The following is an 11,150-nucleotide window of genomic DNA, read 5'->3' on the forward strand; positions in this document are numbered from 1 at the left end:
CCTACAGACCCCTACAGACCCCTATAGGCCCCTACAGACCCCTATAGACCCCTATAGGCCCCCATAGACCCCTATAGGCTCCTACAGACCCCTACAGACCCCCATAGACCCCCATAGACCCCTATAGACCCCTACAGACCCCTATAGGCCCCTACAGACCCCTATAGACCCCCATAGGCCCCCATAGATCCCCATAGACCCCTACAGACCCCTATAGGCCCCTATAGGCCCCTATAGACCCCTACAGACCCCTATAGGTCCCTATAGACCCCTACAGACCCCCACAGACCCCTATAGACCCCTACAGCCCCCTATAGGCCCCTACAGACCCCCACAGACCCCTATAGGCCCCTATAGACCCCTACAGACCCCTATAGGCCCCCACAGACCCCTATAGGCCCCTATAGACCCCTATAAGCCCCCACAGACCCCCATAGACCCCCACAGACCCCTATAGACCCCTACAGACCCCCACAGACCCCTATAGGCCCCCATAGACCCCCACAGACCCCCATAGACCCCCACAGACCCCTATAGGCCCCCATAGACCCCCACAGACCCCTATAGACCCCCACAGACCCCCATAGACCCCTATAGACCCCTACAGACCCCTATAGACCCCTATAGACCCCCACAGACCCCCATAGACCCCTATAGGCCCCCACAGACCCCCATAGACCCCTATAGGCCCCCTACAGACCCCTATAGGCCCCTATAGACCCCCACAGACCCCTATAGGCCCCTACAGACCCCTATAGACCCCTATAGGCCCCCATAGACCCCTATAGGCTCCTACAGACCCCTACAGACCCCCATAGACCCCCATAGACCCCTATAGACCCCTACAGACCCCTATAGGCCCCTACAGACCCCTATAGACCCCCATAGGCCCCCATAGATCCCCATAGACCCCTACAGACCCCTATAGGCCCCTATAGGCCCCTATAGACCCCTACAGACCCCTATAGGCCCCTATAGACCCCTACAGACCCCTACAGACCCCTATAGGCCCCTACAGACCCCTATAGACCCCTATAGGCCCCCATAGACCCCTATAGGCTCCTACAGACCCCTACAGACCCCCATAGACCCCCATAGACCCCTATAGACCCCTACAGACCCCTATAGGCCCCTACAGACCCCTATAGACCCCCATAGGCCCCCATAGATCCCCATAGACCCCTACAGACCCCTATAGGCCCCTATAGGCCCCTATAGACCCCTACAGACCCCCACAGACCCCTATAGACCCCTATAGACCCCTATAGACCCCTATGGCCGGCGCGGGGATGGGGGGAGGGGGCGGAGCTGTCCGCGGTGCTGAAAGGGGCGGGGCGGCCGCCATTGCCGGGACCCCCCCCCCCCCCAAAATTTGGGGAACCCCCCCATCCCCCCCCCCCCCCCCAAATCCACCCCGGACCCCCCCAAAACCCCCCTGGACACCCCAAACCCCCCCGAACCCCCCCCCCCCCACCTCGGGGACCCCCCCCAATCTCCCCAAGACCCCCCCAAATCTCCCCCTCAAACCCCCAAATCCCCCCCAGACCCTCCCCAAATCCCCCCAGACCCCCAAATCCCCCCAGACCCCCCGATCCCCCCAGACCCCCCAATTCCCCTGAACCCCCCGGACCCCCTGATCCCCCCAGACCCCCCCAATTCCCCTGAACCCCCCCAATGCCCCAGACCCCCCCAGACCCCCCGAACCCCCCAATTCCCCTGAACCCCCCAGACCCTCCCCAAACCCCTCCACCCCCCTGAAACCCCCAGACCCCCCAATCCCCCTGAACCCCCCTGAACCCCCCGATCCCCCCCCATCCCCCAGACCCCCCTCAAACCCCCTGATCCCCCCCAGACCCTCCCCAGACCCCTCCACCCCCCTGAACCCCCCGGACCCCCGATCCCCCCGAACCCCCCCAGACCCCCAAACCCCCTGAACCCCCCGGACCCCCAGACCCCCCTCAAACCCCCCTGAACCCCCCCAGACCCCCAATCCCCCTGAACCCCCCGGACCCCCAGACCCCCCCAGACCCCCCTCAAACCCCCTGATCCCCCTCAGACCCTCCCCAACCCCTCCACCGCCCTGAACTCCCAGACCCCCCCAATCCCCCTGAACCCCCTGAACCCCCCGGACCCCCAGACCCCCCTCAAACCCCCCTGATCCCCCCCAGACCCCCCCAATCCCCCTGAACGCCCCGGACCCCCTGATCCCCCCAGACCCCCCCCAGACCCCCTCAAACCCCCTGATCCCCCAATCCTTCAGACCCCCCAATCCCCCTGAACCCCCCAATCCCCCAGACCCTCCCCAACCCCTCCACCGCCCTGAACCCCCAGACCCCCCAATCCCCCTGAACGCCCCGGACCCCCTGATCCCCCCCAGACCCCCCTCAAACCCCCTGAACCCCCCCAGACCCCTGAATCCCCCTGAACCCCCCGGACCCCCTGATCCCCCCCAGACCCCCCTCAAACCCCCTGAACCCCCCCAGACCCCTGAATCCCCCTGAACCCCCCGGACCCCCATCCCCCCTCAAACCCCCCTGATCCCCCCCAGACCCCCCAATCCCCCTGAACGCCCCGGACCCCCTGATCCCCCCAAACCCCCCTCAAACCCCCTGATCCCCCAATCCCCCAGACCCCCCAATCCCCCTGAACCCCCCGGACCCCCAGACCCCCCCAGACCCCTCTCAATCCCCCTGAACCCCCCGGACCCCCTGATCCCTCCCAGACCCCCCTCAAACCCCCTGAACCCCCCCAGACCCCTGAATCCCCCTGAACCCCCCGGACCCCCTGATCCCCCCCATCCCCCAGACCCCCTCAAACCCCCTGATCCCCCCCAGACCCCCCAATCCCCCAGACCCTCCCCAAACCCCTCCACCGCCCTGAACCCCCAGACCCCCCAATCCCCCTGAACCCCCCAGACCCCCAAACCCCCCCAGACCCCCTCAAACCCCCCTGATCCCCCCCATCCCCCAGACCCTCCAATCCCCCCAATCCCCCTGAACACCCCGGACCCCCTGAACCCCCCAGACCCCCCTCAAACCCCCCTGATCCCCCCCATCCCCCAGACCCTCCAATCCCCCCAATCCCCCTGAACACCCCGGACCCCCTGAACCCCCCAGACCCCCTTCAAACCCCCTGATCCCCCCCATCCCCCAGACCCCCTCAAACCCCCAGACCCCCCAATCCCCCTGAACTCCCTGAACCCCCCGGACCCCCTGAACCCCCCAGACCCCCCTCAAACCCCCTGAACCCCCCCAGACCCCTGAATCCCCCTGAACCCCCCCAATGCCCCAGACCCCCCCAGACCCCCCGAATCCCCCAATCCCCCTGAACCCCCCAGAGCCCCCAGACCCCCCCAGACCCCCCTGAACACCCCCAATCCCCCTGAACCCCCCCAATGCCCCAGACCCCCCCCAATCCCCCTGAACCCCCCGGACCCTCCGACCCCCCTCAAACCCCCCTGATCCCCCAATCCCCCAGACCCCCCAATCCCCCTGAACCCCCCGGACCCCCTGATCCCCCCAGACCCCCCTCAAACCCCCTGATCCCCCTCAGACCCTCCCCAAACCCCTCCACCGCCCTGAACCCCCAGACCCCCCAATCCCCCTGAACCCCCCGGACCCCCTGATCCCCCCCATCCCCCAGACCCCCTCAAACCCCCAGACCCCCCAATCCCCCTGAACCCCCGGACCCCCTGATCCCCCCAAAACCCCCTCAAACCCCCTGATCCCCCAATCCCCCAGACCCCCCCAGACCCTCCCCAAACCCCTCCACCCCCCTGAAACCCCCGGACCCCCCAATCCCCCTGAACACCCCGGACCCCCTGTTCCCCCCAAACCCCCCCAGACCCCCAATCCCCCAATTCCCCCCGGACCCCCAAACCCCCCCAGACCCCCTCAAACCCCCCTGATCCCCCAATCCCCCAGACCCCCCAATCCCCCTGAACCCCCCGGACCCCCAGACCCCCCCAGACCCCCCTCAAACCCCCTGATCCCCCTCAGACCCTCCCCAAACCCCTCCACCGCCCTGAACCCCCAGACCCCCCAATCCCCCTGAACCCCCTGAACCCCCCGGACCCCCAAACCCCCCCAGACCCCCTCAAACCCCCCTGATCCCCCTCATCCCCCAGACCCTCCAATCCCCCCAATCCCCCTGAACCCCCCGGACCCCCTGAGCCCCCCCCAATCCCCCAGACCCCCCCAATCCCCCTGAACCCCCCGGACCCCCTGATCCCCCCCAGACCCCCCTCAAACCCCCTGATCCCCCCCATCCCCCAGACCCTCCAATCCCCCCAATCCCCCTGAACCCCCGGACCCCCTGTTTCCCCCCAGACCCCCCTCAAACCCCCTGAACCCCCCCAGACCCCTGAATCCCCCTGAACCCCCCCAATGCCCCAGACCCCCCCAGACCCCCCGAATCCCCCAATCCCCCTGATCCCCCAATCCCCCAGACCCCCCAATCCCCCTGAACCCCCCGGACCCCCGATCCCCCCCATCCCCTGAACCCCCCAATCCTCCTGAACCCCCCGGACCCCCCGATCCCCCCCAGACCCCCCTCAAACCCCCCTCAAACCCCCTGATCCCCCAATCCCCCAGACCCTCCAATCCCCCTGAACCCCCCAAACCCCCTGATCCCCCCTAGACCCTCCCCAAACCCCTCCACCGCCCTGAACCCCCAGACCCTCCAATCCCCCTGAACCCCCGGACCCCCAAACCCCTCCACCCCCTTGAACCCCCAGACCCTCCAATCCCCCCAATCCCCCTGAACCCCCCGGACCCCCTGATCCCCCCCATCCCCCAGACCCCCTTCAAACCCCCTGATCCCCCCCAACCCCCAGACCCTCCAATCCCCCCAATCCCCCTGAACCCCCCGGACCCCCTGAACCCCCCAGACCCCCTTCAAACCCCCTGATCCCCCCCCCATCCCCCAGACCCTCTCAAACCCCCAGACCCCCCAATCCCCCTGAACCCCCTGAACCCCCCGGACCCCCAGACCCCCCCAGACCCCCCCCCAAACCGCCCCCACCCGGGGGTCCCCCCCGCGCCCCGCGGCCCCGGGTATTCTCGGGCCGTAACACGGATCCCTCCGGCCGCGCTGTTATTGCTGGAGAATACGCGGAGCCGAGGGGACGCCCCGGCCCTGGGGACCCCCGGGGACCCCTCCCCACCCCTTTCCTTCCCCCTCCTTCCCCCCCCCCTCCCCCCCGTCACCCTCCGGGAACCCCCCGGGAATCCCCTGGGGACACTCGGGAACGGTCGGGAAAGGCCCCGAGAATCCCCCGGGGACGCTCGGGAACCCCGGGGAGCCCCGCGAGGAGCCGGGGGGCGGCGGCGGCGGCGCGGCTCGGGGGGCCCGCGGGGACCCTCCTGTGACCGCTGGGGACCCTCCGGTGGCCTTTGGGGACCCTCGGGTGTCTTTTGGGACCCTCCTGTGACCTTTGGGGACCCTCAGGTGGCCTTTGGGGACCCTCGGGTGGCCTTTGGGGACCATCGGGGACCCTCCTGTGACCGCTGGGGACCCTCGGGTGGCCGCTGGGGACCCTCGGGGACCCTCCTGTGATTTTTGGGGACCCTCGGGTGGCCTTTGGGGACCCTCGGGGGGCCGCTGGGGACCCTCCTGTGACCTTTGGGGACCCTCCTGTGACCGCTGGGGACCCGCGGGGACCCTCCTGTGACCTTTGGGGACCCTCGGGTGGCCTTTGGGGACCCTCGGGGGGCCACTGGGGACCCTCCTGTGATTTTTGGGGACCCTCGGGTGGCCTTTGGGGACCATCGGGGACCCTCCTGTGATTTTTGGGGACCCTCGGGTGGCCTTTGGGGACCATCGGGGACCCTCCTGTGACCGCTGGGGACCCTCAGGTGGCCTTTGGGGACCCTCCTGTGACCGCTGGGGACCCTCGGGTGACTTATGGGACCCTCCTGTGACCCTCGAGTGACCATTGGGGACCCTCGGGTGTCTTTTGGGACCCTCCTGTGACCTTTTGGGACCCTCCTGTGACCTTTTGGGACCCTGCTGTGACCCTCGGGTGGCCTTTGGGGACCCTTGGGGACCCTCCTGTGACCTTTGGGGACCCTCAGGTGGCCTTTGGGGACCATCCTGTGACCGCTGGGGACCCTCAGGTGGCCTTTGGGGACCCTCCTGTGACCTTTTGGGACCCTGCTGTGACCCTCGGGTGGCCTTTGGGGACCCTCGGGTGGCCGCTGGGGACCCTCCTGTGACCTTTGGGGACCCTCCTGTGACCGCTGGGGACCCTCGGGTGACTTATGGGACCCTCCTGTGACCCTCGAGTGACCATTGGGGACCCTCGGGTGTCTTTTGGGACCCTCCTGTGACCTTTTGGGACCCTGCTGTGACCCTCGGGTGGCCTTTGGGGACCCTTGGGGACCCTCCTGTGACCTTTGGGGACCCTCAGGTGGCCTTTGGGGACCCTCCTGTGACCTTTGGGGACCCTCGGGTGGCCTTTGGGGACCCTCCTGTGACCTTTTGGGACCCTGCTGTGACCCTCGGGTGGCCTTTGGGGACCCTCGGGGACCCTCCTGTGATTTTTGGGGACCCTCGGGTGGCCTTTGGGGACCCTCCTGTGACCTTTGGGGACCCTCGGGTGGCCTTTGGGGACCCTCGGGGACCCTCCTGTGACCGCTGGGGACCCTCAGGTGGCCTTTGGGGACCCTCGGGGACCCTCCTGTGATTTTTGGGGACCCTCGGGTGGCCTTTGGGGACCCTCCTGTGACCTTTGGGGACCCTCGGGTGGCCTTTGGGGACCATCGGGGACCCTCCTGTGACCGCTGGGGACCCTCAGGTGGCCTTTGGGGACCCTCCTGTGACCTTTGGGGACCCTCGGGTGGCCTTTGGGGACCCTCCTGTGACCTTTTGGGACCCTGCTGTGACCCTCGGGTGGCCTTTGGGGACCCTTGGGGACCCTCCTGTGACCTTTGGGGACCCTCAGGTGGCCTTTGGGGACCATCAGGTGGCCTTTGGGGACCCTCCTGTGACCTTTGGGGACCCTCGGGTGGCCTTTGGGGACCCTCCTGTGACCTTTTGGGACCCTGCTGTGACCCTCGGGTGGCCTTTGGGGACCCTCGGGGACCCTCCTGTGATTTTTGGGGACCCTCGGGTGGCCTTTGGGGACCATCGGGGACCCTCCTGTGATTTTTGGGGACCCTCAGGTGGCCTTTGGGGACCCTCCTGTGACCTTTGGGGACCCTCAGGTGACCTTTGGGGACCCTCGGGGGGCCTTCGGGGACCCTCCTGTGACCTTTGGGACCCTCCTGTGACCTTTAAGGACCCTCCTGTGACCTTTTGGGACCCTCCTGTGACCTTTAAGGACCCTTGAGTGACCTTTGGGACCCTCCTGTGACCTTTTGGGACCCTCTTGTGACCTTTTGGGACCCTCCTGTGACCCCCCTCCCCCCCCCCGCCCGGCCGTGGGCGCGTCCCCGCGATCGCCCCGCCCCTTTCCACGCTGATTGACAGCTCCGCCCCCTCCTGGCCACGCCCCCCAACCCCGCTCACCGCCTCTCCATTGGCTGATCGCCGCGCGAGGGGGCGGGGCCACGCCCCCCCCCCCCCCCCTCGGCGGCCTCTCTCTGATTGGCTGAGCGCTGCTGGCGGGAACGGCGCTGAGGCGAGCTCCCCCGTGATTGGCTGCGGCGCTCGCGCCTCCCGCCGTGGGCGGGAACAGCGCTGAGGCGAGCTGTGCTCTGATTGGCCGGCTGACGGGGAGCCGCCTCCTGATTGGCTGAGCGCAGCCGGGGCGCGCAGCTGATTGGCTGCCCGGCCGCCGGCCCTCCTCGCCATGGCGGCGGCGCTGCAGCGGGCGCTGGGCCCGGAGGCGGCGGCGGCGGCACCGGGGGGAGGCTCGGAGGCGGCGGAACCGGGGAGAGGCTCGGACGCGGCTCTGCCGCCGCTGCCGGTGCTGGTGCTGGGCCCGGCGGGCTCGGGCCGCACCTCGCTGCTGCTGCGGGTGGCACTGGCGGGCGGCGCCGACGGGCCCCGCGCGCTTTTCCTGGCGCCCAGCGCGATCCCGCGGCTCCCGGGAGGCCCCGGCGGCCCCGGCACCGACCCGAGAGCGCTGCAGGTGAGCGGGGACCGGCGGGAGGGGCGGGGGTTTTATGAGGGAGGGGGCGGGGGTTTATGAGGGAGGGGGTGGGGTTTTTTTGGGGAGGGGGCGTGGCTGTGGGCGGGGCTTCCACTCGGGGGGGGTGGGTGTGTGCCATGTTTGGGGGGCGTGGCCTGACTCTTGTCCCCCTCTCCTCTTGTCACCCCCCCCGTCCCCCTCATCCCTCCTGTCCCCTCTGTCTTCCCTGTCACCCTTTTTCCCCCATCCCCTTAATGCTGCCCCCCCTTGTCCCCCCCTTGTCCCCCTGTGCCCCCCTCCCTGTCCCCTCCTGTCCCCTTTGTCCCCCTGTCCACTCTCCCCTGTCCCCCTGTCTCTCCTGCCTCTCCCTGTCCCCCCCGTCCCCCATCCTCTCTGTCTCCCTGTCCCCCTCTCCCCTCTATCCCCCTGTCCCTCTGTCCCCCTTTGTCCCCCTGTCCCACTCTCCCCCTATCCCACCTCTCCCCCTGTCCCCCTATCCCCTCCTGTCCCTATCCCTCTATCCCCCTGTCCCCCTGTCCCCCTGTCCCCCTGTCCCCTCTATCCCCCTGCCCCCCTCTATCCCCGCTGTCCCCATCTATCCCCCTTGTCCCCCTGTCCCCCCCGTCTCCCCCTCTGTTCCCCTTTATTCCCCCCGTCCCCCTCTATCCCCCCCTGTCCCCGTCTATCCCCCCTTGTCCCCCTATCCTCCCGTCCCCCTCTATCCCCCTGTCCTCCTCTATCCCTCCTTGTCCCCCTGTCCCCTCTATCCCCCTGTCCCCCCATCCCCCTGTCCCGCTATCCCCGTCTATCCTCCTGTCCCACTCTATCCCCTCCTGTCCCCCCCATCCCCCTCTATCCCCCTGTCCCCTCTATCCCCTCCTGTCCCCCCCTGTCCCCCCCTATCCCCCTGTCCCCTCTATCCCCCTGTCCCCTCTATCCCCCCTATGCCCCTCTATCCCTGCTGTCCCCCCCTGTCCCCCCCTATCCCCCTGTCCCCTCTATCCCCCTGTCCCCTCTATCCCCCCTATGCCCCTCTATCCCTGCTGTCCCCCCCTGTCCCCCCCTATCCCCGCTGCCCCCCCATCCCCCTGTCCCCCTCTATCCCCGCTGTCCCCCCCATCCCCCTGTCCCCCCCATCCCCCTGTCCCCTCTATCCCCCTATCCCCCTATCCCCCTGTCCCCCTCTATCCCCCTGTCCCCCCCTATCCCCCCGTCCCCCTCTATCCCCCTGTCCCCCCCTATCCCCCCGTCCCCCTCTATCCCCCCCGTTCCCCTCTATCCCCCCCTGTCCCCCCCCATCCCCCTGTCCCCCTCTATCCCCCTGTCCCCTCCTGTCCCCCTGTCCCCCCCGTCCCCCTCTATGCCCCTGTGTCCCCCTGTCCCCCCTGCCCCCCTCTATCCCCGCTATCCCCCCCGTCCCCTCTATCCCCCTGTCCCCCTATCCCCCTGTCCCCCTCTATCCCCCTGTCCCCCCCTATCCCCGCTGTCCCCCTCTATCCCCTCTATCCCCCCCTATCCCCCTGTCCCCCTGTACCCCCCGTCCCCCCCGTCCCCCCTGTCCCCCTCTATTCCCCCCCGTCCCCTCTATCCCCCTGTCCCCTCTATCCCCCCCTATCCCCCTGTCACCCCCTGTCCCCCTCTATCCCCCTGTCCCCCTCTATCCCCCTCTATTCCCCCCTGTCCCCCGCTGTCCCCCTCTATCCCTCTATCCCCCTGTCCCCCCTATCCCCCTGTCCCCTCTATCTCCCTGTCCCCCTCTATCCCCCTCTATCCCCCTATCCCCCTATCCCTCTATCCCCCTGTCCCCCTGTCCCCTCTATCCCCCTGTCCCCCTCTATCCCCCCCTGTCCCCCTCTATCCCCCTGTCCCCCTCTATCCCCCTATCCCCCTCTATCCCCCTGTCCCCTCTATCCCCCTGTCCCCTCTATCCCCCTATCCCTCTATCCCCCTGTCCCCCTATCCCCCTCTATCCCCCTGTCCCCCTCTATCCCCCTGTCCCCTCTATCCCCCTATCCCTCTATCCCCCTGTCCCCCTATCCCCCTCTATCCCCCTGTCCCCCTATCCCTCTATCCCCCTCTATCCCCCTGTCCCCCCCTATCCCCCTGTCCCCTCTATCCCCCTCTATCCCCCTCTATCCCCCCCTATCCCCCTATCCCCCTGTCCCCCTCTATCCCCCTCTATCCCCCTCTATCCCCCTATCCCCCTGTCCCCCTCTATCCCCCTGTCCCCCCCTATCCCCCCTGTCCCCTCTATCCCCCTCTATCCCCCCTATCCCCCTGTCCCCCCGTCCCCTCTGTCCCCCTGTCCCCCTCTCCCGGCAGCGCCTGGAGCTGCGTTACCCCCGCAGCCTCTCCTCGCTCCGCCGGGAGCTGCTCTCGCTGTCCCCTCGCCCTCCTCCGCTGCTGCTCCTGGACGGCCTCGAGCGCTACCTGGGCTCGTCCCCGGGGCTCCCGGCCCGGCTGGCCGCGCTGCTGCTCGAGACCACCCGCACCCCCGTTCCCCGCCCGCCCGGACCCCCGCCCGGACCCCCGCCCGGACCCCCGCCCCAGCCCCCGCAGCTGCTGGTAGCCCTGCGCTTGCCACCGCCGGCCCCGCACGTCCTGGCCACGCTGCTGCGCTTCTTCCCGGCGCGCTGCCGGCTCGGCACGGCCCGGCACGGCCCGGCCCGGATCACCCTGCGCTGTCCCGGCAGCCCCGCACGGCGCTGGCGGCTCAGCCTCGGCACCCCCGGGCACCCAGCGCCACGCGGGGACGGCGACAGCGGCGCGGACGGACACGCGGACGGACACACGGACGGAGACGCGGACGGACACACGGACAGCGGGGAGGAGTGGCAGTGACACCCAGCGCACCCACCCCCCCACCCACAGCCCACGGCCAGGGGTGGCACGGAGCCCGTGTGGCCACCGGGGGACAAGGACGGCAGTGCCACCCCTCCCATCGTGGGTGACAAGGACCCAGAGGGTGACACGGACTCGGTGCCACCCCTCCCATGGGTGACAAGGACCCAGAGGGTGACACGGACTCGGTGCCACCCTCCCCATCATGGGTGACAAGGACCCAGAGGGTGACACG

At 68.9% G+C, this 11,150-nt stretch overlaps 1 protein-coding gene across 1 annotated transcript; it reads left to right on the forward strand.

Annotated features, from left to right (window-relative positions):
- Nucleotides 1-7,792: 7,792 nt before the first annotated feature.
- Nucleotides 7,793-10,915, forward strand: SWSAP1 (SWIM-type zinc finger 7 associated protein 1). The gene is made up of 2 exons (XM_068999685.1): nucleotides 7,793-8,074; nucleotides 10,397-10,915. Exons 1-2 carry the CDS (start codon nucleotides 7,793-7,795, stop codon nucleotides 10,913-10,915), a joined length of 801 nt encoding a protein of 266 aa, XP_068855786.1.
- Nucleotides 10,916-11,150: the final 235 nt, after the last annotated feature.

The sequence above is a fragment of the Aphelocoma coerulescens genome, unplaced genomic scaffold (assembly GCF_041296385.1).
Source record: "Aphelocoma coerulescens isolate FSJ_1873_10779 unplaced genomic scaffold, UR_Acoe_1.0 HiC_scaffold_566, whole genome shotgun sequence".
In the NCBI taxonomy this organism is placed as follows: Eukaryota; Metazoa; Chordata; class Aves; order Passeriformes; family Corvidae; genus Aphelocoma; species Aphelocoma coerulescens.

Coding starts and splice junctions, on each gene's coding strand:
- SWSAP1 (XM_068999685.1), top strand. CDS start 7,793: ATGGCGGCGGCGCTGCAGCGGGCGCTGGGCCCGGAGGCGGCGGCGGCG. Junction 8,075..10,396: donor CCGACCCGAGAGCGCTGCAG/GTGAGCGGGGAC, acceptor CTCTCCCGGCAG/CGCCTGGAGCTGCGTTACCC.